General features: G+C 48.5%; 10 protein-coding genes across 10 annotated transcripts, besides 1 other annotated feature; 7 read left to right on the forward strand and 3 right to left on the reverse strand.

The window, feature by feature from the left end:
- Nucleotides 1-147: 147 nt before the first annotated feature.
- Nucleotides 148-1,047, reverse strand: FPSE_01862 (uncharacterized protein; the record flags this gene model as incomplete). The annotated part of the gene is made up of 2 exons (XM_009254981.1): nucleotides 148-681; nucleotides 733-1,047. The coding sequence occupies 2 exons, from the start codon at nucleotides 1,045-1,047 to the stop codon at nucleotides 148-150; spliced, it is 849 nt and encodes a 282-aa protein (XP_009253256.1).
- Nucleotides 1,048-2,189: 1,142 nt separating this feature from the next.
- FPSE_01861 (uncharacterized protein) lies at nucleotides 2,190-3,158 on the forward strand (the record flags this gene model as incomplete). The annotated part of the gene is made up of 2 exons (XM_009254980.1): nucleotides 2,190-2,292; nucleotides 2,356-3,158. 2 exons carry the CDS (start codon nucleotides 2,190-2,192, stop codon nucleotides 3,156-3,158), a joined length of 906 nt encoding a protein of 301 aa, XP_009253255.1.
- A 513-nt stretch (nucleotides 3,159-3,671) lies between these two features.
- Nucleotides 3,672-5,108, forward strand: FPSE_01860 (uncharacterized protein; the record flags this gene model as incomplete). The annotated part of the gene is made up of 4 exons (XM_009254979.1): nucleotides 3,672-3,985; nucleotides 4,079-4,274; nucleotides 4,329-4,443; nucleotides 4,498-5,108. The coding sequence occupies 4 exons, from the start codon at nucleotides 3,672-3,674 to the stop codon at nucleotides 5,106-5,108; spliced, it is 1,236 nt and encodes a 411-aa protein (XP_009253254.1).
- A 1,292-nt stretch (nucleotides 5,109-6,400) lies between these two features.
- Nucleotides 6,401-7,175, forward strand: FPSE_01859 (uncharacterized protein; the record flags this gene model as incomplete). The annotated part of the gene is made up of 3 exons (XM_009254978.1): nucleotides 6,401-6,694; nucleotides 6,743-6,833; nucleotides 6,886-7,175. The coding sequence occupies 3 exons, from the start codon at nucleotides 6,401-6,403 to the stop codon at nucleotides 7,173-7,175; spliced, it is 675 nt and encodes a 224-aa protein (XP_009253253.1).
- Nucleotides 7,176-8,066: 891 nt separating this feature from the next.
- FPSE_01858 (uncharacterized protein) lies at nucleotides 8,067-9,656 on the forward strand (the record flags this gene model as incomplete). Its single annotated transcript, XM_009254977.1, has 1 exon — nucleotides 8,067-9,656. One exon carries the CDS (start codon nucleotides 8,067-8,069, stop codon nucleotides 9,654-9,656), a length of 1,590 nt encoding a protein of 529 aa, XP_009253252.1.
- Nucleotides 9,657-10,689: 1,033 nt separating this feature from the next.
- On the reverse strand, nucleotides 10,690-11,685 carry FPSE_01857 (uncharacterized protein; the record flags this gene model as incomplete). The annotated part of the gene is made up of 1 exon (XM_009254976.1): nucleotides 10,690-11,685. The coding sequence occupies one exon, from the start codon at nucleotides 11,683-11,685 to the stop codon at nucleotides 10,690-10,692; it is 996 nt and encodes a 331-aa protein (XP_009253251.1).
- Nucleotides 11,686-12,553: 868 nt separating this feature from the next.
- On the forward strand, nucleotides 12,554-18,015 carry FPSE_01856 (uncharacterized protein; the record flags this gene model as incomplete). Its single annotated transcript, XM_009254975.1, has 5 exons — nucleotides 12,554-12,693; nucleotides 12,750-12,975; nucleotides 13,024-13,089; nucleotides 13,138-16,517; nucleotides 16,575-18,015. The coding sequence occupies 5 exons, from the start codon at nucleotides 12,554-12,556 to the stop codon at nucleotides 18,013-18,015; spliced, it is 5,253 nt and encodes a 1,750-aa protein (XP_009253250.1).
- Nucleotides 15,934-16,034: a repeat region.
- Nucleotides 18,016-19,115: 1,100 nt separating the features above from the next.
- Nucleotides 19,116-20,016, forward strand: FPSE_01855 (uncharacterized protein; the record flags this gene model as incomplete). Its single annotated transcript, XM_009254974.1, has 2 exons — nucleotides 19,116-19,155; nucleotides 19,214-20,016. 2 exons carry the CDS (start codon nucleotides 19,116-19,118, stop codon nucleotides 20,014-20,016), a joined length of 843 nt encoding a protein of 280 aa, XP_009253249.1.
- Nucleotides 20,017-21,482: 1,466 nt separating this feature from the next.
- Nucleotides 21,483-23,394, forward strand: FPSE_01854 (uncharacterized protein; the record flags this gene model as incomplete). Its single annotated transcript, XM_009254973.1, has 2 exons — nucleotides 21,483-21,695; nucleotides 21,745-23,394. 2 exons carry the CDS (start codon nucleotides 21,483-21,485, stop codon nucleotides 23,392-23,394), a joined length of 1,863 nt encoding a protein of 620 aa, XP_009253248.1.
- Nucleotides 23,395-23,889: 495 nt separating this feature from the next.
- FPSE_01853 (uncharacterized protein) lies at nucleotides 23,890-24,860 on the reverse strand (the record flags this gene model as incomplete). The annotated part of the gene is made up of 3 exons (XM_009254972.1): nucleotides 23,890-24,092; nucleotides 24,150-24,453; nucleotides 24,507-24,860. The coding sequence occupies 3 exons, from the start codon at nucleotides 24,858-24,860 to the stop codon at nucleotides 23,890-23,892; spliced, it is 861 nt and encodes a 286-aa protein (XP_009253247.1).
- Between the last annotated feature and the right edge of the window lie 612 nt (nucleotides 24,861-25,472).

Below are 25,472 nucleotides of genomic sequence, written 5' to 3' on the forward strand. Positions count from 1 at the left end.
CTATTAAAGTCCGTTAGAGTCTAGTAAGTCTGGTTGTCCGACGCGACGATGCCTGCTATTCTCTTCATAACTACCGATTTAACGCTAACAATGAACAGGGCCCTTGGTGAGTAACCATCGTCGATAAACTAGGGAAACGCCCTCGCTTCAACCTTTTTTGGTAGCGATGGCAACGCATCCCGCAAATCGCATCACAGTCTCGCCCTTATCATTCTTGGAAATCCCATCACTATTAGCAAGCTGCTCAACAATATCGCTAAGGGCCTCTTCCCATTTCTCCTCGTCTTCACGGAGCCATCCAAATGGTAGAGCGCCCAAACAGCTCCATGCTAACTGTGCCCAACGCCTTAAGTCGGGAATGGTGACAAATGCATCCTTGTGGTATATCTTTGTCTTGTCAGGATCAAACCCAGCATCTTGCAATTCCTTTCTCATATGTTCCTCCTCGAATGACATATCTTGGAGTAGCACCGGGAGAGGGGCATCGTCTCCACGTGTTCGGCGATTAGCATGCTTAAGGGCGTCTGTGTGTGGCATTTCGTTCCACGTGGATACCATGGCGATGCCCCCCGGCTTCAGGGTCCTGTGGACTTCCTTCAAGCCATGTCTAGCGACGTCCATGGAATGGAAAGCGAAGTTGTTGAAAGAGTGAGAGAAGTGGTTGTTCGAGAAGTCGAGATCCTAGTCGATTATGAGCACAGCATCCTTTAGCATGACCAGGTTGAAACTCACGCGGGCATCCATCACGTGTGCCTCCACTGGCCATTTGTTCAGTTTCGCCATCTGTTCGCAGGCAATCACAAACTGGGGGTTGATATCGGTTGCCTGGATACGAAGTCCTTCGGCAGACGGTGGAATCTTTTCTATGATAGCCTGGGACACAACTCCGGCACCGCACGCATTGTCGTGGATGAGATCAGTGGGTTTAAATGGAGGAATTATGTCAAGAGAGTAATCAATGATGGTTTCGCTAACGTTGCCCATCAGCTCGATCAAGTGCGAGGCTTCATACTGAGTCACCTGCTTTGGTTGGTAGGGAGAAGACATTATGTATGAGAATAGTGCACTAGATAAGGAACAAGTTAGAAAGTCATCAGATTCATGGGAATTAGTCAGTTATATAGATTCTCACGAGGGCTTACAAGAATGAGGCGAACGGCGGCGATGACAGCGAAGCAAGTTCAAGAAAAGCAATGCAAAGCGGGGCAACCCGGAACAAAAAGGAATATTATAGGTCATCAGGTATGCGTTTTAGCTGCCAAGCATCTTGTAGCGATTCATGTAAATTCTCTAGAGAATCGGAGACTTTTGATATCTTACTGTAAGCTGATGTCAGGCTGTGGGAATAGGCTAAGATCTAACTACGGCATTTGACTTGTATTACTCAAATTTTTCTTCATTTGACTGATCTATGATAGCTTACTTGGGGTGATAAGCTTGGTTCCAACTCTGTCAGATTCTCCTGCGGCGATGAATGCTATAGAAGTCCAAGACGTCTTGGTTGAGATACGTTAGAAACTGTATTCAACATTTTCGACCAGACAGAGTTGAGACGTGCCCAAGGCGATTTCAAAGCACCCAGTAGATTTGAGTCACCATCTCAAACCTTTATCTACATAGAACCAGCCACACCTTCCGACTCCTGGTGATGGACTCGCTTGGGAGGTTGGATGAGAAGTCCATTTATAGTACAGTAGGCTCTTCACGTTGAAACAACGGAACCAGTATCAGAGTATCTAACAGGTTGTCAGAATTGGTATACCAACTGCAGATTACTTTAGCGTACATCTGATCATAACTGACTTCAATCGCTAAGTGATACCTTATAGTGAGGCTACTCAGTATGGCGATCATGATACCGGGCATCAATCGTTAATTGTAAATCTATTCTCGCACCAGAAAGTAAAAAGCGATAACCAAGACCCAAAATTGATCGAGTATCAAAGCCCGAGTAAGGGTAGTCCATCTTATCGTAACCAATGAACTGCTATCGTGTCTCATTGGATCACATCATGCGAGATATTGGTGCAAGAATCTTTCTCCGAGTCATTTAGCGCTGACATCAACTCCGCTGCACCTGTTACTCACCGCAAAAAAGTAAACCTGATTCGAAAGGGTTTCCTTTTGTCAACCTCACTAAACTTATTGGCAATACCAACCTTACCGTACTTACTAAAAATAACTCCGAGATGAACGCCTCTTCCGAACTCTTTGTCAGACTCCCCAATCGGGTACGCATATGCTACCAGACGTTTGGCAACCCTTCAGATCCTGCTGTCATTCTTATTCCAGGTAAGAAGAGCAGCCTTCTTCTCTGGTGCCTACTTGCTGCTTTGTTTCTGACTTGTCCGCTAGGTAACGCAAGCTCCATGCTATCGTGGGCTGAGCCTTTGATTGAGAAGCTGCAATCCGGTGAAGATGGCAGGAAATACTTTATTATTCGCTATGATCCACGAGACACTGGTCTCTCGCAGGAGTTTCCAGTCCCGGCGGGATATTCAATTGGGGATATGGCGGAGGATGTGGAATTACTTGCTGACCATCTGAATCTCACTGTCCCAGACAAAGGCTTTCACCTCGTCGGTGTTAGCAAAGGAGGTCCTGTAGCCTATACAGTCTCTGCACGAAGGCCTCAGCAGGTCAAGAGCCTCACGCTTATGTACACATCTCCAGGCGTCAGTCCTGAGCTACCCATCAAGGGTGGACTTGACCTCGGCTTCCAACCCATGCTGGCAGGGTTTGCAAACGTAAAAGAGACTGCTATCCAGTCCGGAATGAAGATGTATGACGCTCTCACCACCCAGCCCGACGAAGCAGAAAGGAGGGAGGTCGAGAAGCAGGTTACACGAACAGTGGAGCGGGAGTACAAGCATGGCACGCTATTCAGCAAGGGGCCGAATCATGGTTCTGCATCGCACGAGAAAGACGGCTGGCCAGGAGTAGGTACGCTCAAACAGGTCAAATGCCCGACAACGGTTGTACAGGCTGGAAAAGACCAGACATTTGGGGAAATTCACGGCCAAGCGCTTGTTCAAGCTATACCTGGTGATGTCGAGTATGTGCTATGGGAGGACGTGGGTCATGAATTGCCAAGACGAATTTGGGAGCGGATGGCTGCACTTGTTCAGAAGACTTGGGAAAGGGGTGAGAGCGCTTAGGAGACCTGGTGTAACGCGAGAAGACTTTGAGCGGCTGGAGGTTCCGATTTAACTTAATCGCCTCGCCTCCAAGCATTGAATCCTCTTGGCGGGGCGTTTAGTCGTAATAAAGTCCTGTTTCACTAACTTGCACATGTCTCAGAACAGTGCAGTTGTCAAATATCTTCAAGAATTCCATCTAGAATAGCAATAGGGAGGGGTTGCTCCTCTCTCCCGCCGTGACTAACGATATGATTTCCCGTGTAGAAACAGCCCCGTCAGTTGTTCTCGTTTGTTGATATAATATTCACGTTGAAGGGGGTAGGCGCTTGCACCAACATAAACTTAGGTTGGGGACAGCATCAGTGATTCACTGGACCTACCTTTGCAATTCCGCTCACTTTGCCTTCTCTAATCATTAGCGCCTGTGAGAAGCTATATAAATCAGTCCTCTAGCATCCAACTTCCCCTCCAACTTCTCTTCCAACCATCCACCTTCACATCACTCTTTGAGCCCTCTACTAGTCTTTCAACATGCGCTTCAGCATCATCGTCGCAGCCTTGCTGCCTTTCGCCTTCAGCAAGGTGACCTACAACAAATGGAAGGGATATTCGATTGACATCTCCGACCTGTCTCAAGATGATGTCACGAAGCTTCTCAGCGGGATTAATTATGTTCCCCTCGGCGAGCACCGGGACACAATTGAAGTGGCAGTCCATCCAACAAGCGTCCACAACTTTGAAGGCCTTGCCTTGAAGTCAACTCTTTTCATCGAAGACATGGCTGAGGAATTTGCCAAGGAAGGAAACTTCGAATATTTAACCGGCAAGATATCCTCCACTACCAGGTTGACTACAAGCTAATTGTTCATAGCTGCGCGCACTCATGACCGTGTCAAGCTCGCCCAGCCCGACAAATCGTACTTCAAGTCCTACCACAGCTTCGAGCAGCATACCCAGTTCTTGAAGGATCTCCAAAGCTCCTTCTCCAAGAACTCCGAAGTCTTCTCTACTGGTAAAAGCGTCGAGGGTAGAGATGTTCAGGGCATTCATCTCTGGGGCAAGTCTGGAAAGGGCAAGAAGCCTGCCATCATCTGGCATGGAAACGTGCATGCTCGCGAATGGATCAGTAGCATGGTGAGTAGCTACTTTGTCCGTCACGATAATGATGATCACTGACATTTCTAAAAGACAGTTGAGTACTTGGCATGGAAGCTCGTTCAGGGCTATCACGACAAGAACAATCTTTCTCGATCTATCATTGATACTCATGACTTTTACATTCTACCAATCGTCAATCCTGACGGTGGGTTCAAATAGCTTCGGAAACGTTCAAGCATGCACTAACCTTGCAATTTAGGATTTGTCTATACAACCAAGTCTGATCGCTTGTGGCGTAAAAACCGCCAGAAGACCCCCTACAAGAAGTGCGTGGGTACTGATATGAACCGAAACTGGCCCTACAAGTGGGATATCCCTGGTGGCTCTTCTACAGACCCTTGCGAAGAGACATACCGAGGTGTCAAGCCTGGAGACACTCCCGAGATCAAGGCTTTGACAAACCACACCATGGCGATTTCGCAGAAGACGGGGATCAGCTCCTATATCGACTGGCACTCTTACAGCCAGCTCATCCTCTTGCCCTACGGCTACACTTGCGACCAGAACGCGACAAACATAGACTACCAAATGGAGCTCGCAGGGGAGGTTGCGAGCGCGATTGAAGACTATGAGGGGACCTACTTTGACTACGGTCCTACTTGTCAGACTATCTACCAAACCTCGGGTGGTAGTAGCGATTGGGTTTACGATGTTGCTGAAGCCGAACTTGCCTGGGGCATCGAGCTTCGCCCAGCGAGATTGAGGGGCGATGGGTTCGTTCTTCCGCCCAAAAACATCATCGAGTCAGGTGAAGAGATTTGGGCTGGAATGCAGGTCTTGTTCAAGAGACTCTTGGAGAAGGTCAAATGAGAGTGAGGAGGGGGTTCGAAGAAGGGCATCGGAAGGGTTTGTTGCAGACAAGGCTTCTGGGATTCCTACTGTTCTGGGAAACGGCTACGGCCAAGTTGAATCGAAACTCGAGTTTCACTGCCATCGATAGTCAATAAAATCAGTCTCTATCTAGACTTGAAGCTGGCGATGTCGCCGCAGTCGATATAGGGACTAATGTGTGCTTTGTCAGCAAGCAAATCGGTGAGATGGCCGAGTTGGTTATGGCGCCAGGTTAAGGTTAACCTTAACAGCAATTTCCTGGTGGAGCAATCCTCCTGGGTTCGAGTCCCAGTCTCATCAAATGTTATCTTTTTTTTGCCGGTTTCGTTTTTGGGTACCCTACTCTGTACACCATCTTGGGATCTACACATGTCACCTCTCTTCGTGCTAGGTTCAGAACTTGGTGATTCTACCCGAGTTGCCCCAGGGACGGCGGTGCGCAAAAGACTTGGCGCATAAGACAGGGTAACGCAAGAGGTTGGTAAAGGTAGTTATGTCTCACATGTCGCGGGTGAACGTACCAAGCCAGATCAACCAACCACCCATATTCTTAGTCCCTAGAAGCACAATTCAGCTCCTGCAAGACCTGGCGGGCATACCGTAGCTGAAAAGAAAATGAGCCCACTAATATTCGGTCAGCATGCAGTTGTCAGTAGTGCTGATATCATATTGCTGAACTGGCGCTCTCACTTGAACATATAGTTCAAATCCAAGAGCTCAAAACTTGATTGTAGCATGGCCAGTGTCCCAATTCCTTATACAACCAGGTGATATGGCACAAACTTGTAGCATTGTGGAGGGTACAAAGTACAGGCCCCAATGTAGCACCCGAGTCTGAGACAAGCGGGAACGGGATGCGATAATGTTCCCGGTCGGCACTTCAGGAACTATTCTTTCAGCTGAGAAAACAAGGGTTGTCATATTCAACCTCACGGCAACTGCGCTGACCATGCTGATCTCCAAGTACTTCGTTGGCCTCATTTGCTGACATTCCTGCTTGGGCCCGTATTACCCTTGCATGGGTGAGTGCAGCACTGCTCACTTGGCACGATGTAGCTTTGACCGCCTGAAAGATAGCGGAGATCACTGCAGATCCCAGCTCACTCAATCGAGTCACAACAGGCAACAAGCGAATGTAGGATCTTTGGTTAAACAGAACACATAACGTCTTTATCTATTATATAAAGCCCAACTCAACCAGTGACTTTTGTAAACAATAACTAATTCTCGCATATACTTTCTTGCAATCATTGTAAGAGACAACTGTAAAAATGCTTCCTTCATTTCTTCTCTCATCCTTGATGTGGCTTTCCACAGTCTCAGCTCTCCCCAACCCAATTCTGGCGGAGCGTGCAGCCTGTGACTGCACCGGTACACGTGATGGTGGTTCCAACTCCAAGGAATACATCTGCCGTGATGCTCGACTTGGTCCTTTAAAATTACCCAGAAAACTGCCTTTGAGCACCTTTGTCGAAAGCTACAATCGTTTCGGGGGTCTGACACCAGCTCAGTTCCTGTTGACATGGACCGATGAGAAGGGAAGCTACAGATACCCTCCACAGAATGTAGGTCCATCATTGTCCTCTAAACGAGCTACTCACTGACCGAATCAGGGTTTCCAACTTGATGCTCAAGGCAATGCAATCAATGGAAGCATGATTCTTCCTGTTGGAACAATGGTAGACAGATTTGGAAGCGAATACGGTAAGTCAACCATCTCAAGCTTGTCACCTTATATGTCCTAACTCGGTTACAGGATCATTCATCTCTGCGGCTGCTGCTCCCTACTCACAGAGAGCTCTTCCTCCGTCAAATCTGGCCACGAACCCCGATACACCTGACTTCCCCTACAACTATCACGTGTATCGTGTGATCAAGCCGCTTCCAGTAGTAGGAGGACCCATTGCGCCGTGGTTCGGCCAGCCTGGTCTCGGAGCGCAGTTCTTCACTGGAGAGTTGGGAAATGTCAAGTTCTTGCTGGAACAGAGCTACATCCAAGCGGAGGATCCCGAGACTCTTGTGCACAAGTCTGATGGTTGCGCATAATGTCCGAATTTTCAAGTGCGAGTTTATGGTAGATGAACTTACGAGGAATGTCGTTTTAATTTGATTCGCATTAGATGGTTTCGTAATATTAGTTTGCAGACATCGGATTGTATGCTTTTATATACATCACGCTCTCCATAGCCTCACCTCTACGTGAAAAGCTTTTAGGCAAACTGAACGGCACTATTGTCCTTCATACGCACAACTACATAGCCATAAGCAGGTTCATGCGTGTTGGGTATCTGCCATCAGGGTTCCAGAAAAGTTGGCCGCTAGAAACATAATAGACAAAATTATTTAGTCAGTTTCTGATATTTAGACCAGGCATTTAGGTCGTTTATTTTTGCACTCCAAAGTAACTTTTCTGCTGCCCACTAGTCTGCCTCTTCTTTAGCGGGTATCGCCGTTAGCTTTACTGAACTCAGATCAAGGTTTGTTCTGGCAAACTACGAGATATTAGAGTTTTGTGACCGCTGGAAACGTGCTCCGAGTACGAAAATTACAGCACAGAATATGTTCCTAGCCTGCACAAAGCTGTGGCGCATCTCCCATTACAAAGCGAAGAGCAAAATGCATTTTTCAACTCTTGACAGAAATATCGTCTTCCCCATAACACTATCTCTGAACAGCAAATGATAACCATGCATCTGTTCGATCGCCTCCGACCACTAACCCCATGGAGTGATGCGATCCGTACTATGGGGCGATAATGTCGACCATGGAACGCTAGCGGCGTTAAAACCAGCGATCTACCTATCACGGAGCACACATGCGGTTACACGGCATCTGGATTGTAACGTTAAAGATTAAAACCCCTCGTCGTCTGAGAAAGTTGAGCCTCTTATTCCAACATCTCATTTCTCTTTCTGCAAACCACTTTTTTCTTCAAAGATGGCCTCACATTCAGATTCAGTGACGGCAAACCCCAAAGATGTGCATGATGATCCCGTCAAGCAGGATGTTGGTACAGGCGTTGTAGTGCCCACCTTGGCCGAGGGTGATATGCCTACGACCTCCAAGTGGGAAATCTGGAGTTGGTATGCCTACTACATCGGTGCCAATGGACTCGCCCTTTTCAACTTTGGACCAACTGCTTTTCAAAACCTGCTTTCACAGGCGGCGCCAAAAGATACCGGCCTTTTACCTTTCGCTGGCCGTGAGCGAGATGTCAACAGTATCGTTCTACTCGCCAATGGCATCTCATTCGCTTTACAAGCCGTTCTCTTCCTCATCATCGGAGCATACGCAGACTTTGGAAGTGGACGACGATGGATTTTGGTGGTATGGTCAATTGTTGCCTACGGAATCGGGTTTGGGTGGTTGGGAGTTCACGACCCCAGTAAATGGCAGACGGCAACGGGCTTGTACATTGTCGGTCTGATCGCGTACCAGATGACGCTCACATACTGGACGGCAGCATTCCCCTCTCTTGCACGAAACACACCTCAACTGAAGGAAGCAGCACTACAATTCGAGTCGGGTGACATCACACAGCAAGACATGGACCGAAAGGACGAAATGGAAAGGAGCAGACTCAGCAACGTTGCCTTTTACATCCAATCCGTTGGTGAAGTTGTCATTCTAGCTATGATTGTGGGCGTCATGTTTGGCGTCAAAGTTGACAAGAGTCCAGAGAACAACAACTGGGGGCTTTCTGTGCTTATAGCATTTGCAACTGCTTGTTGGCTTGTACTCTCAATCCCTTGGTTTTTCATCGAGAAGAAGCGTCCCGGCATGAAGGTCCCTGATCACTTGAACATTATCACAGTCGGGTTCTGGCAGCTTTGGGAGGCTCTCACGCAAATCTGGCACTTGAAGCAGAGCTTGATCTACCTTGTTGGCTATTTCCTTCTAGGAGACTCCCTCAACACTACGGTGACAGTCATCGGCACACTACAGAATCAGGTTGTCAGTTACGAGACTCTGACTCTAACCTACCTTCTCATCGTCGGCATTGTTGCTCAAGCTGTCGGAATTGGTGCCTTTTGGATGATCCAGAAGAAATTCAACCTCAGCGTCAAGGCCATGTTCAACGCCGTCATGGTCTTTATCATCTTGTTAGATGGGTGGGGCATGGTTGGAAACTGGACTGATAAGTTCGGTTTCAAGAATGTCTGGGAAATTTGGCTGTACCAAGCATTCTATGGACTCTTCGTTTGTCCCTGGTACAGCTACTCTCAAATCATGATTAGTTCTGTTACGCCCCGAGGCCACGAATTCCTTTTCTTCTCTCTGTTCAACATTATTGGCAAATCGTCGAGCTTCATCGGACCATTCATCAGCAGTGCTATTATCGATGCTACTCCAGGAGGTACCAACAATAGCGCGCCCTTCTATTTTCTGTTTGCTTTGAGCTTGGTTAGCGCAGTTGGTATCTGGTCCTTTTTGGATCTGGAGAAGAGTGCAAGGGAGCAAGAGGCATTTATTATAGAAGAGAAAATCCGCATGGGCGAGGACTCAGATGCCAGCAAAACCACTTAGATGCGTTTATTAGGTCGTTGAGTAGTTCAAATAAGAAATACGAATACGTTGTTGCTTTCCTATCTCTCGCTTTATGTCTACGCCACATCTTGGATGTTTCTGTGAAAGTGATGACGGTATCAGTCTAGCGGGTAACAGAAAAGTTGTCCTCCTGAGTCTTAGTGTATAAAAATAAATAACCTAAAGAGCGTGGTCTAAGTAGCATAAGCTGACCTACTAATTTCGTCCCTTACCTTCTAGCGACTAATTTTTCTGATACCCTGAGCCTCCTGCCCCTGAGGTCAGTGCATTATCAGCGGGGTTAATACCGACGACAGTGGTTAAGTTAATTCACCTTATTCTAGGGCACTCTGGCTCAAAATACACCTGTCCTGACATCAAAAGAGCTACCCTACGACAGTGCGTTAAACATCAAGAACATCAAGCAGCGCGATTCTTGTTGTTTCCATCTCTTCTACTAACCTACAGTTGAATATGATCGATATCACTCTTCGTTTATTTCTTTTGTCGTGATTATCCCGGCCCTCAATATCCTCTAGCTGCGTACTCACCCACGACAATGCAGTTCGGTTCGTGTCAGATTGCGCCTACCAGCAATCACTGATATTCAAGACCACCCACATGTGACCCAACAACTTATCAACACACCCAGAAACATATACAGCGACAGCATCACCATATCGTTACACCAGTGACTGTGAAGGATGACTCCATCGGTCCAAGATCGAGCACACTACAATTCTGTCAATGTAGCGGCTGTTATCAATCATGTCTTTCATCAATAACACCGGTCGCGTGGCCCAATGGCAAGGCGTCTGACTACGAATCAGAAGATTCTGGGTTCGATCCCCAGCGTGATCATTTCTTTTGCTCTTCCTGACATCAAACATCTCAATTCTTTTTTTATGTCTATTAACACTCGCTAGAAATGATGATCAGCCATTGGTTTTTATAAACAGACGACACTTTATTAACTTGTCTCTCATCTTGATCTATTAAATAATTCTGTAGCACCCGCTGCCTTCAATGTAATCTATGTCTTTCCTTTCAAAAGTTGAACCTTCATCTTCTTCAATCGCCTGCTCTCAAACGCCTTTGTGACCCTCCAATTACCGACAATCATGACAAAAACAATAAAGAAAATGAAAACCGCTCCTATCAGTGGCACAATCAATGCAAACACGGTCAAGAAATAGCTGGCGTTTTGGAACGCTGGTTCGTCGACCAGGCCATCGACGCTTACTCCAACTTGCATCGCTGTGAGCGCAATGACAACGTAGGCCAGGATACCTGCCAACACTGAAAAGTTGTCTCGTATAAGATCGCCATAAACAGTATGAGAAGCAACTCTTGAGTAGCCGCGCAGCAGAAAACCTTTTCGAAACGCGTAGATTTTGTTGAGTCTGCTCAATCTCAACTCCCCGTACCAATAGCGTGGATTCACGCGATCGTAGCGATGGCTCTCGAGAATCTGAGCGGCAAAAGCCTTCCAGCCTTCCCAAGTCACTTCTTCTGGAAGCAAGCCATACTCTTTGGCAATGCGAAAGTCGCTTTTGTACGCGATAAGTGCGGTGTACGAGAAAAGAAATCCTCGAGCCGAAGCATCAAGATTGAACTGCGTGGCGTCGTCGAGGTGTGCTGTGTGGCTGATGTTGGTGGCCCAGAAACTTGGGTCCAGTAGGTATTTTGGCAGAGGCTTGAGAAAGATGCGGTCCCTCCACCAAACCATATGGAGCTCAGTCTGTTCGCTGATGATGATGTTTCGGGAGATGAGCCTCTGGTGGTGAAGTTGTCGAGGCGGCATCAGGCGCCCGCATATCCAGAGCCATTCTTGGATATCAGTCAGGCGCGAAACAGATAGTTCCCGCTCCAGAAAGTTGGGATCCGACGTAGGAGTCACAATGTCATCGTTGAAACGAGCGCTCGCCGGTAAAAGGCTGCCAAAGTCCTCCTTGGAGGAGGAACTAGCGATACCTAGGTAGTCTCTCTCCAAGATGCGGACTGTAAATGGTGGAGCTGGAATAGCCATGTTACTGTTATATCCAGGCTGACCTGCGAGAATGAGTATGGCGTGGGATCTAAGATTCTTAGAAAGACGGGAACAGAGAGGGAAAACCCGTCGTCCCCTCCTCCTGTCGATGGTAAAAACCGTTGATGTCAGTAGCTCAGCTCGACTAGGTAAGCAAAAAGTAACGGATGGCAAGGTAGAAATTAAAAAGCATCCTTATAAAGCAGGGGTCACAGGGCTGGCTAAAATCATCCCTGGCGGCTAGATCGGTTCATAGAGATTGTCATTGGCTCTTCTACGCTGAAGGATCTCTTGGTTGCACTCGGAAAAGAGGGTTGTCCCGCAAACCGCACAGCCCTTTCATCCATCGTACTGGGAGAAGACGTGGCTGTAGTCCTTGGATCTGGGAGCATTAAGCAAGTCATCGGTGGTCTTGGGGAGACATCGCGAGTCTGAACAATCCACTATTTATAAGCACATCTTGGAAACCCCCTCATTGAGCTGAGAGGCAAAAGAGGCTGAGTGGGTACCGGTACGGGTACAGTATCCAGAAGATGACCTGCTAATTTCAGCCCAGGATTTGGGGGCTGACATTGAAACAAACCCAGACTTGGGCTTGACTAGGGCCCGAGAAAACAGGATAACTCGGTCAGCTTACTGGACGATAACGCGGCCATTTTGTCTAGCTATTTCTTACACCCTAGATTTAGAAAGTGATCCGTTCCATTGCTTACTCCCCTGTCGAGCAGCCGCCTTGTGGTGCCACTCAGCCACCATACTAAAAGTTGCCTAGCATCCTGACATCCCGCTCCTCTACCTCCAGGCTGTCAGCAAAACAGCAAATGCTGTGGCCTTCATTCTCTAGAAGAACACAAACAGAACCGCGAAAATGTCCATTCGTCGATCCGCAACGAGGCGTGGCCCTCCTCCAGTGGCTGCTCCGAAGCTGAGGAAGGGCTATGAGAATGTCGAGCAGGGTGTCAAGCAGATTTACCCCGGCCCCTCATCTGACAAGAAAACAGACATGGAGTAAGCACCCTCTGACTTTGGGTTCGTGATACAAATATTAATTGACATGCGAATAGTATTGTCTTTGTTTCGGGACTAGGAGCTCACCCAGTAACGAGCTTCAAGCACGCTGAGACCGGTTTTAACTGGGTTAGTGATGAAGATGGCATAGCCCGTGAGTTTCAGAATGCTCGTATTCTTCTTTACCACTCTGAGTCTTCATGGACCGGAGCCATCAAGGTGAAGCAGTTCCTCGGAAACTTGGCACAGACTTTGCTTGAAGGGTTGAAAGCGAAAAGAGAGGTAGGTCTACAAACCCGAACAGACAATGCAGAGGTTAACGATAAACAGAATGGCGCTTTCATCAGACCCATCACATTTATCGGACATAGTATGGGAGGACTTGTCATTGCCAAGGTGTGAGCCCTCGTCCCACACCACGCCTTAACCTCTAACAATTACTAGGCTGTCTGTATCGCAGCAGCTCGACCAGATCTTTTCCCAGGCATGTTCGAAAACATAGCTGGCTGCGCATTCTTTGGAACCCCCTTCGAAGGCGCCGAAGCTGCATCTTTAGCCTGCATGATGTCCCATGTCGGAGAATTGCTTTCCCACGTTGGAGAGAAGGGGAGTGCTTCAACGGCTTCCAAACTGCTAGAACTTATGAGACCTGGTGATGAGTACTTGAACGAACTCAGGAAAGAGTTCATCCGGCTTTCAATCAAAACAGACCCCAAAATCCAGCTATTTGGCTACTACGAACAGCACCCTACGACGATCAAGGATCTGAGCGGCATGCCTCAGTTTCTCCAAGCTCTCAACATTCCACTTCCCAAAAAGGTTGGAGAGTTTGTCACCAGAGAATCTGCCGTTCTGGATGGTGTGATGGAGTCGATGGGTCTGTCTGCCAACCACAGGGACCTGGTCAAATTCAAGAGCTCAAAGGACGATCAGTATATGCTGGTCCGAGGTCCTTTGAGACGCTTGATCAGCGAATCAGGCAAATGTGTCAAAGACCGACACAAAGCGATACGGCGTGTTGATCAACTAACGGTCGATAAGGCAAGAAGAGAACTGGAAGGTGCATCAGTCAAGACCAAGAGGGAGGCTATTAAGCGCAACACTACAACTTCGCCCTGGTTCTTTAAAGAGCCCGAGTTCATAGGATGGTTTGCCAAGCCTCAGGAGGCGGAAGACGTCTCTCTTGTCAAAAAATGCGACTGTCTATGGGTGCGTGGTCGTGATGGTCGTGGTAAGACGAGCGCAGCGTTGTCCGCAATCGAGAAGATTGAGGAATGTGTCAAGGATGAGGATGAGGAGGAACAAGAGCCCGAGTCTACACAGGTGTCTCATTGGCAATCGTCGCAGGTCTATCTCGCTTATTTCTTCTGCGACAAGGCACCAGAGTACGGTACAGCTGAGGAGCTGTTGAAATCTCTGATCTACCAGATCATTTCCAAGCAACCGTGGGCTTCGGTGCACACCAAGTTCTTGCTTCAGAAGAAAGGCACCGGCCGTGAGAAAGCAGCTTTGCTCACTATAGAGAACCTTTGGCAGGTACTCCAGGATATTCTGTCGGATGATGGTTTTCTTGGGGCACGCATGTACTTTGTTATCAACAATTTGGAGACCCTCTCTCCTGAAGCTGCGTCCACCGCAACTCTACTGAGTCTTCTCGGCTCAGAGGCTGAGCATGATGGTAGTGGAAGACGTCCACTCGTGCGATGGATGTTCACAAGTGGCCAGTCTTGGGACATCGATCAAGCGTTGCGAAAGCCCTTGGTCCGACTGGTAGATCTTGAGGACGAGAAGTACGGCGACCAAGTCCAAATGGAGCTTCGAAAGCACGCGCAGAAAAAGGTACAGGAGCTGGTTGAGCACAAGAGGTATAGCAAGGCTCTTGTGTATTTTGCAAGCAGCGTCATCGGACAACGAGCTCAAAACACCCAATGGATAGACATCACATGCGATTCCCTTGAAGATCTCCCTCAGCACGAGAACGACCTCCAAGTCCGTCGACTGCTTGAAAGGGTTCCTCAAGAGCTGGATTCTCTTCTCAATGCTGCATGGCAGGATGTCTTTGAGAAGAATCGTTCCAAAATTGGAGAGATCAAGGAACTGTTGCGAGTGCTGGTTCTCACGTACAGAGACCCAACTGAGGCAGAGCTTGGACTTCTTGCTGGTCTACAGTCTTCAAACGAACAAGTGTCGGAGCTTCACGATCTCATACTCAAGTGCAGACCACTAATCGTCCTGAAGACGAACGAAGGAGGCGAGCCCACAGTCTGCTTCGCTTTTCCGGTGGTCAAGGTTCACCTTCTTGACAACGCTCACAAGTTACTCGGCCTCTCAGAAGATGGCATCAAGTTGCAGCACGGAATTCTCGGGTTCCGCGCATTCAGTCATATCACTGAGGCCTTCGGAGAATTTGCCGATGAAGTTGCGGAAGAAACACAAGAAAGTGTGAATGGAGACGGAGGAGATGTGGAATCAGTCGCTGACCAGGAAGAGGTTGAGGAGAACCAAGATCATGAAGCAACTGGCACCGTTGATGGAGATGAGAATAACGATGACAACACCTCGGAAACCTCAAACGAAGAAGAAGAGGATGAGGAATATGAGGACGAAGACCCCGAAGCGCCCCGACTCAAAAACATCGCTCTAGCTTACGCAGTCATATACTGGCTCGATCATGCTAGCCAAGCCACGGCCGATATTGCTGAAGCCCTTAGCTTGGAAGACAAGTTCTGGGAGAGGGAGTCAAAGATCCGACGTCGCTGGTTGACGGAGCTAAATCGAATGACGGCGGTTTTTGATTACTTCCAACGTGCTCAGCTCACGGGACTGCACGTTGCCGCTGCAATTGGCTTTAGGAATCTTGTTTCCGCACTGCTGGATAACGGCTATGCTGAAGACATAAACACATACGACGATCTCGATAACCAACCTCTTCATTTCGCAGCCTATCTTGGGAAGTCCGAGAACGTCGAGGAGCTACTGAACAGAGGAGCCAATATTGACGCAGGACAGGAACAGGATGCCTCCACTCCTTTGGGGATGGCAGCAGAAGCAGGAGATGTCAAGATCATGACGCAGCTTTTACAAAGAGGGGCAGATCCAAATGCCACTAGCTCTGGGAATGGATCTGTGATCTGCTTGGCTATTAAGTCCGGAAACACTGAGGCCGTGAAGCTTTTGGTCGCTCACAATGTCTCTCTATTGAGTCCAGAGGAGGAGGAAGGCGACTCTGGGTCTGGGCATGGAGAAGAAGACGACAAGGCGGGCGAAGAGGATGAAGATAAAGACGCAGATGAAGACGAAGATGACGATGAGGAAAGCGACGATGAAGATGACGAGGAAGACATCAAGGCGCCTCTGGCTCTAGCGGCTATGAGAGCTGACTTGTCAGTATTTGAGTTTCTCATAAGCGAATATTCTGAAAAGCTACCCGCCTCAGAATTTGGAGTCGCACTTGTCGCAGCCGCGGAATGGGGACGAACAGAAGCATTCACGCGCCTTTTCAACGACTTCGAACAATCCCAGGAGAACATCCAGAAAGCTCTGTATGAAGCAACTAGATCTAAGGAAGGTCACTGGGATATTGTTACAATGATCCTTGAAAAGTGTCCTGGTTTGGACTGTGATAAGGCCTTCCTATTTACAGCACAGGGAGTTGATGGCGATGACGAGATACGCATCCTTGAGGCTATGTGGGAATATACCGGGGGTGGCATCTCTTCAGAGACTCTAGATGAGTCATTATACGAAGCGACGGATGGCGAGAATCAGAGGACTATCGAACTTCTGCTGCGATATGGAGCAAGTGCCAACGCAACTGGTGAATTGTGAGTACCTTGGGAAATAAAGACAAAGAACAGAGTGCTAACCAAACGAATCAACAGGTATGGAAATGCTCTCACAGCTGCAGCCTTTGACGGTACCATCGATATTGTCAGGATGCTTCTTGATGCCGGTGCCGACATCAACTCCGATGACGGTTTTGCTCTCCAAACGGCTGCCGAACATAATCACATCGATGTGGTGAAACTCCTATTGGAGCGGGGAGCTGACATCAACAAACTCTCAACTCACGATGGTATGTCTGCAGGAACGGCACTGCAAGCGGCAGTCGAGAATGGCAACGAGGAAATGGTCGACGTTTTACTCGAACACAGAGCTGATCCCAACGCGGGAGGGGGCGATAACAAGTACCCCATTATCGGCGCAGCAAAGAAGATGGAGAATGGCATTTTCAAGAAGCTCGTCCACGCCAAAGCCGACGTCAATGTTGTGGGTGGCTCAGACGACACGACTCCGCTGGTCGAAGCGGCCTATTATCTACCCAAAGAGTCTCTGGAGCTCGTTCTGGACTCTGGAGCAGACATCAACCACAAAGACATCTTTGGTAACACGGCACTGATGTTGGCCGCTGTGAAAGGAGATCACGAATCGGTAGAGCTACTTCTCGAGCGCGGCGCAGACGTCTTGATTCAGGACCAAGACGGCGACAATGCATTGCAGAAAGCCTACAATTCCAATCACCACGAGACTATCATGGCAGTGATTGGCCATGTCTCCAAGTTGATGGATGCCATGAGGGTCGCTGTAGAATCCGGTGATGCTGGTGTTGCTGCAGTGGTTCGAAGTGTGCAGAGCCAAGGACAAGAGCTCAATTACGACGATCCTCCAGCGGAGGTCAAAGACGAGAGCAGGAGAAGCTCCGTGTATGGAGGACTTCCACCAGATACGCCGCTTGAAACAAACAGACCTGCAGCAGCCGACTTCCATGCTGAGAAGATCGTCGTCGAAGAACCGCAATTTCCTCCAGTCCATGGTTTGGATCCACAAGAACCTATAAACAGGCCATTCATCCCTCCCTCTTTCGACTCCGTCCAAGACTTGTACAGTCCTGCCACAGGCATCCTCGACTTTGCCCACGAACCATTGTTCAGGCGCCAATCGGAACTTGGTCCAATTTCACCAACTCAGTCATCAGGGCCGATCAAAAGGAAGCCAATTACGGGCCCTCAGGCCATGTACAAACCTTACCAGCCTGGATCGGGAGACAATGTGCGGCACTCAACTCCACCTGGGTCGTTAGCAAACGCCTTCCAAGCCTACCAGCCAGGCCAGCAGCAGCAGACGCCGCCGTCGCAGGAAGGACAACCTTCCTTTTCGCCGCCAGAGGCTTTTGCGGCTCCAAGTCAGACTTCACTTGAACCTGGGTTTGTTCCGTACGCGCCAGGTGTTCCGGGACAAGCTAGACCAGAACCAGGACGAAAGTCGTCGCGCACGTCGTTTATGGGCATGAAGGTTCCTTGGTCGGAACATCGGTTTAACTGAGATGGAAGGGTTGAAGTGATGATGATTTGTTGGGAATGATAGATTGCATTTGAAACATCATGTCCTGTAGCTTTCAGTTGATGATATTGTGAGGACAACCTTATCGTTCTTTGAGCATACATACTAGTTAGCAACTTAAAAGTGTCGTTGAGTCTTAAATTGACTGAAAAATCTCTGCTATATTCTCTTTCATCGACGAACTGTCCCATGCTCACTCTCAGATCTGACAGAAGCTAGGCAGTGTCTCAATCAGGAAATTGAAGTTTTGGCGATAAGAACTGTTTGTCAGCACTGGAGAATGGTGTGCTTACAGGGGTCTCTGGTTTGAGGGACTCTATCTTTCCCCAATTTCGGGCTTTGATAAGGCCGAGGTGCGCATCTTCGGACTACGGCACGCTCGCAGGACGGTTAAAGATGTTGCGATAGATGAATGAGTCACTTTGGACTTTGTGAAAAATGAAGGATCGTGTAATTAATGCCAGAGTGGAAGGAGAAATACCATCGTGAGTCACTCGGCCGACGCTGAGAAATTGTGACAGATGCGAATGTTTAGATTATTAATTGCGATTCTTCTCTGCAGGGTAGTCTCTCATACGGTCGGTCGCGATGGAACAGTCTTCGTGTCTGTAAAATTGAGAAGCGTGTGTATTATATAGTAACATTTGACTATAAAATTCGACAGTTCTTGCTTATTTAAACGGTCTGTTTGTAACGCAAAGTGTCGTCACTGAAGCTATTGTCAGCTTGATGGATTTGTAACTTCAACGGCACAGACTGAGTGCTTAGAAATGGCCATGCAGCCCTGCCAAACAAGAAACACCACACCAGTATGAGCAACCCTGCATTGCTGACTCTGAGTGAATACCGTTAGTTACACCAAAGATTACAAAGGCATTTGCTGACAACCGAAGACCGAGCACTTGATGAGTCCGAAGGATGGCATAATTATGGTACTGGAAGATGAGTATATATCAGAAAACAAATGCCCAGCTTTAATGCAGAACAGAATCAGTCTTTGTATCAAAAACAACATTGCAAACCTTATCCCAATCCGATAATAAAAAACCGAAAGACTATAGTTATAGACACAACAAGTCAAGATGCGACACTCAAAGAAGATGCAGATCGCTGAAAGTGACTGTAAGACTCGCTGAACCTGAACATTTTAGCGCTCAACCCACTAACAACGGTACCTCAGTAGGCCCGGAGAAGCCCCAACAAGCACCCAGCAAAAAGTCACAGAGCTCAAGAAGAAACAATGGATCGTCGGGAAAGCAACTCCAGCAACTTTACAGACTCTATCAAGATGCGATGGACCTTTACAACCAATCTTCTCTAGCAGAGACAATTGAAGATATGCTACGGACCAAGAACCGACCGCGCATAACCAGAATTGTTTCACTGGGTTTAGGGAGTTTGCTTGACGCTAAGGATCAACAGCGTCGCATCAAACAGCTGGTCATGTTGATGGCCATTGCGTCGCATCTCACAATCCCCAAGAGCGCTGTTCAGATCTACGCACAAGACCCGACATTCACGGCAGTTGATGAGACTTTCTTGGCGAGTCTTGGGATCGTCGTTTTAAAAACACCATCAATTGCCGATCTGGGCGAGGCTGGACAAATGATGGATAAAGAAACCCTTGTCTACAGCCCTTTCCTCACCCTCGAGACATACAAGCTATTGTTGTCTTCATCGCAAACTTCAGAAATCCCAGTCAACGTGCCCATGTTGATGAGCGACGACTTTAATGCGCTCAGATTGAAATGGGACAAGAGAACTTCGGAGCGAAAAGATGTCGAAGGGTTGATTCAGGGTACAAGAGCGGGCAATTATCGCCGACGCGCTGTCAATGGTGAAGGGTTCTGGACCGACCTGGACCGACCCTTTCCTCTAGCATTATACCTCAGACAATCGACAACTTCTCGGAACGCGGACACAGTACGGAGGACAAGCGCGTTCTCGCCGTTTGAGCAATCGTCGATTCCGATATATGCTTAATTTTATCTCTGCTAGAAGCTTACAGTACTTACAGCAAGGGAGGCTCTGAAACCTCTTCCTTGCATGGGAGGAATGACCTGAGCGGTCACGAATGCAGGGCATTAAACTGGGAGCGAATGAATGCATGTCGATTTAGCCTTATCTCAAAGTTTTATTAGCGATGTCTTGTAGCAATAAAAGCGGATGGTGTTGCTTTTCTTCAACTTCTTGGCAGCTGAAAATGGTGTCTTTTATTTTTTTTGCCCTTCATTTTTCGCAGTGGTAACCACGATAAAGCTAGACCTGCTAATGAGTACACGTTAAAAAATGAACATCGGAGTCAGAATGCAATTGAAGACTTGATCGGAAACCATGTGAATATGTCATATCGACAAGGTGATCCGACATCGTGATGCCTCGTTTGTTGCAAGGCGAAACTGGCAAAGAGGGGAGGGAAGGAAAAAGAAAAAGGATCGAATTTGATCCAGTCATCTACAGTGCAACCAGCCCCAAGACTGTTGGTGTTGGTGGCATTGGCCAGCCTTGCAAAAACACGCAGACGAGGCATGCATTATTGAGCAAACTATTTGTGTCGACACATTCAACTTTGCATTTTCTCTCGAAGGGGCTTTGAGGTTTTTATCTAGTTGTTCAGACTCCTGATCATCTTCCATCAAATGCCTCGATATCCGGTGATCAACGGATCGCCGTTGGGGTTGTTTGGAAATTTCCCCTGTCACGACGAATTGGAAGCTACCGTAGCGACTAACGACCCTTTTTTGCTGGATCCCTAGAGTCAATCAGCCACTGATAGACTCTGGTTGTCTCGTTGTTGTGGTCTTGGAGCGCCACCATGTGCCAGCTCTAGCCCTTCAAACCCTGGCGACATCTCCACAGCAAGATTAAACTATTGGCATTTAGCGTTGTTCCAGATATTGCGACTAAAAGGAAGAGACAAGTTGGTAGTAGCACAAGGTAAGTTAGTACACACGTTATTTTGTAGCCCCTCCAGTGCCATGCAAGGTGGCGTCAATCTACAAGTGGAATGTCTGTTGGTATTTTCTAACCCCTGAATGCCCAGTACCTCAACAAGCGATTTCCCTTTGCCCTCTTCCTTTGACCATCATGTCAAACATGTCACTCCATCGCTAGACTAGCTCATCTACTTGTGGCAATCTGTATGGAGACGAGATATCGCAACAAAAGCAACCAATTGCCAAGTCCAATTCTGGTCAAGACGCCCCGCGCAAGGGCGAGTCCAAATTCCAGTGGCTTGGATCCCTTTTTAATGCGGTTTTTAGGGGTTCAGCGCCCTTGCATCCCCTAATATATGTATATCCTCCTTGGCTGGCCGTTCCCTTCTTCTTTGTTAGCCCATTCATTCTTTTAAACACTCTTTTTTCAGCATATCGCAGTGATCTCGGTCTCAGCTGGTCAATTGAGTACCATCTGTCTGCCAGGTTAATCTGCTTCCCTTCTCTATCACCATGACGAACAATGAGGGAGCTGGCAGCTGGTGGAGCCAGATGTTTAACAACACAGGCTACCAGGAGCTGCCAACGACAGTTGTAAAGGACAAAGCAGAGACGAAAGCTCAAATTATGCCCAGAAGATGTCTTCGAATGTCGACTCGGGGCTTTTTACTTGTGCTCGCAACTATTCTTCTGGTCCCTACTTTCCTGACTCTTGCAGCGCTAGAGGTACGTCAATTGCAGGTGGTGAAGTGACTCGACTGACTGTCAAGTGCAGGGTCGGCAATACCTTTCTGATGGAACAGCCGATGTATTCGAGATGTCCGAAGGCCAGGAACCTGTCCCACAAAGTGCCTCCGAAGTTGTCTCAGACATTTCTCAAGATTCAGTGCCTGCTGCTGACGCTGTCCCTGATATGCTTGACGCCGACACGCCCGAGGTCCCTGAAATCGCTGAAGCCGGAGAGGTCAGTGAAATCGGTGAGGCCTCTGATGTCACTGATACGGTCGATGTTGCTGCTATTCCCGTCTCGCCCAACCCTCCGAAAATGCCAAAACTGCTCTCCAACCGTCGCCTCGTCATCCTCCTCCCTGCCAACGCCCCTGGTGTCAACCTCTGCAAAGCCATGATCACGGCAATTGCCCTTGGATACCCCACACCCATCATCATTAACTGGGGGAAGAGTGGTTCTCATCTTGCCAAGATCGGCGGTGTTCTCGACTACCTTGACTGGTCCGTCCGTCTCAAGTCCGGCCACAAAGATCGCTTGGGCAAGGATGATCTTATCATGGTGGCTGACAGTTCCGACTCGTGGTTTCAGCTTCCTCCCGATGTTCTGATCCAGCGTTACCACGACCTCAATGCCGAGGCCGATGCACGTCTGCAGAAGCAATGGACCGGTAGCTCCGAGATGCCCATGAAGCAGACCATCATGGTGTCGGCTCAGAAGAGGTGCTGGCCCCGAGCCAAGTCTGGCTCTGATCTTCACTGCACTGACCTTCCCGAGAGCCCTCTTCGTGAGGATCTTTACGGACCAGACACGGACAAGGACCCTGTAATGCGCATGGTCGATGTTCGCCCCAGGTACATCAACAGTGGAGCCTTTGTCGGACCAGTAGGAGACATGCGTCGATACTTCCGCCGTGTACAAGAACGCTACGAGGCTGGTAAGGCTATCCAAGGTGACCACTTCTACAGTGACCAGGGTTTCTTTGGCGAGATCTGGGCAGAGCAAGAGATCTGGCGCACGTGGAGACGTGAGCTCGGCGACAAGATCGATCAGAACCTCAACGCCTCCATCATGGTCCGTGATCAGTTTGAGTACCACGTTGGCCTCGATTACTTCCAAACCATCTCCATCCCCACCGTTTTCGAAGAGGATGACGGCGATATTGTCAACCTCAACAACCAGACTCATATTGCCGAGCGATCCAGAGAGCTCGAGATTGAACCTGCTCGTCTCACTCGCGTCCCTGACGAGGTTAGAAAAGCCAAGAACCCTATCGCACGTCTTTTGAGCGAGGAAGACCGGCAAAATCTTGACTGGGGCGACATGAACTTCTACGCCGATTTCTTCACCACAGCTATCCCCGTCAACATCCATCACAACGCGCACATCAACAACCTCAAGAGTCGTCGTGTCTTGTGGTGGCCCCGCATGTGGTTCTTCCCTTACCTGCGCGACCTCGTCATGGCTCAGCTCAGGCAGCGCAGACAGCAGCCTCTTGGGCGGGTCGAAACCCCCGAGGGCAAGGCTGTGTACTGGGGACTCCAATCTTACAAGGAAGTCAGACGGTACATGAACAACCAGAAGCAGTTGGTGACGACAGACTTTGACACTATCTGCACGTCAAACTGGGCGAAGAAGGAAAAGCAGAACTGGTGGGATGTGGTGTTTATGGATGAGAGGGGACCATTGGAACTATGAGCATTATTTTACCGGTCGTTATTTGGGTTTGACTTTATGGGCGCTATATAATACATATATAATGAAATATTGTTATGACTGATACTGTGAAGGGGTCTAGTGGAATGTTGGTTCAGTAACGTCTGATAATGGCTTTATTGACCATCTCATTACCATCCATGTGCCAACTCAACTTCCTACGGTAAATATAGTAACCAAGACATATTCTTCACATCCTTGCTCTTGGACTTGAAAGATTATGAGCTTCAATACTTGACTTCTAAGTAAGAAGATTAACACACTGAACCTCTGCTTTGCTTGAATTCTATTTGATGGGTGCTCAAAGAGACCAACTCCGTCTTCTTCCATGCATGTATTTTTTCCGATTACTGCCCACAAGACCCAGCGCAAATTACCAACCTTCACTCCGAGTTTTCCCCTTTTGTCGAATCAAAGTTTGCATCGTTATAAACTCCAGCTAAAAAACACCTGATTTCAAGCCATTTCCATAGCCGATCATACATCGATCGGGCTGTCTTGTCCAGGGTTGGCTTCCTCGTAATGCATCATCTTGACAAGCCGGAAATACCCAGCAGCAAGTGCAGCGCCAAGAAGGGGTCCAACCCAGTAGATCCAGTGGTAGCCAGGAAAGTCTCTGGAACCGACAGCGCAGCCAAAGGATCGGACAGGATTGGCTGATCCGCCAGTCACAAAGACTCCTATGATATATCTACATTAGTCTTCTTACAGAGGCCAAGAGCTCTGGAAATGCTTACCTGGGATAAGTGCCACGAACAGGGCCAGACCAATGCCAACTGGGGCCAGGAAGGTGTCGCGAGACTTCTCAGCAGCAAGCATCAAGACAACAAAGACCAACTGGGCAGTGAAGAACATCTCAAGAAAGACACCTTGCGCGATGGAAGTGTTGGGCCCGAGTGTCGTGTTTGCGATAGAGGCACTTCCAGGGAACATGGCATTGACAAGACCGCCTGCACACATGGCAGCGATGATCTGGGATGGGAACAGAAATAGTGCGCGTATCCACGGTAGTTGGCCAGAGAGGCAGAGGCCGAAAGTGACCTGGAATCGATGTTAGCCTCTGTGGCAGTTGCATCCAAGAAACATGGACTTACAGCAGGGTTAAAGAGTCCACCACTGATTCGGTAGAAAGTCCAAACGTTGACCAAAAGAGAAAACCCGTATGCCATGGCCACGTACATGACAGTGTTGTTGGCCAAGGTGCCGTTCGGCCCTGAGATGGGCTCTTGGAGAACGGCAACAATGTTTCCAGCATAGCCAAAGTATAAGAATAAAAAGGTGCCCACAAACTCTCCAGACGCTGCTACCATGTGCTTACCGAACTCGCTGAGGTGAGACGTTCTTTGCGGCTCTTGTTGAGCGTAAAGACGATTTCGACCATTCATTGAGCTACTGCGGCGATGCTTGGCGTGGCCATTGTGGCCGTTCATGCCGTAGGTATCTGCCATGCTTGTAAGTCGGGAATGGGACTTATTATGGTGAGATGGTTGGCTAGTCTCCGTGTACGCTGTGCCCAGAAAGGAAATTATCGAACTGATGAAGAAATCTGGTGGGAGGTGGGAGGTGGAAAACAGGGAAATCCAGAGGTAAAGTAAAGGAAGGGCTGTTTTAGTCTGAGTGAATCAGGAAAGATTAAGAGGAATGCTCAACGGCTGTCATCGCAACGACAACTGTCAAATAAATGCTCTGCCCCTCCCTCGAAGCAAATGCTCATCACTCCTTCAGTTCTTTGCCCTTTTCAGTGGCTGCGGGTATGACGCGCACACAAGCTGGCCTCTGTGAGACGGCACCACACTGAGAACGTCACATTTGCAGTGAACAACTGCGGCACTTTGTTGGGAGAGGCCGCAAACAAATTCCACACTGACATTAGGAAGATACCCCCTCTCGGCTTGGCAGGTATGTCTTGATCCCCAAATTATTGAATTAGAGTCAACGTCAAAGCGATCCATCCATTGGGTTGGCGTTGCGCTAGCCCCGGACCTGACGTCCGGGAATGAAGATCACGACTCCAAATGGGGAAAAGTGGTTGCACAGCTCCAGTCGTACTAAACCGTTTG

Source organism: Fusarium pseudograminearum, chromosome 2, assembly GCF_000303195.2.
Source record: "Fusarium pseudograminearum CS3096 chromosome 2, whole genome shotgun sequence".
NCBI classification, from domain to species: Eukaryota; Fungi; Ascomycota; class Sordariomycetes; order Hypocreales; family Nectriaceae; genus Fusarium; species Fusarium pseudograminearum.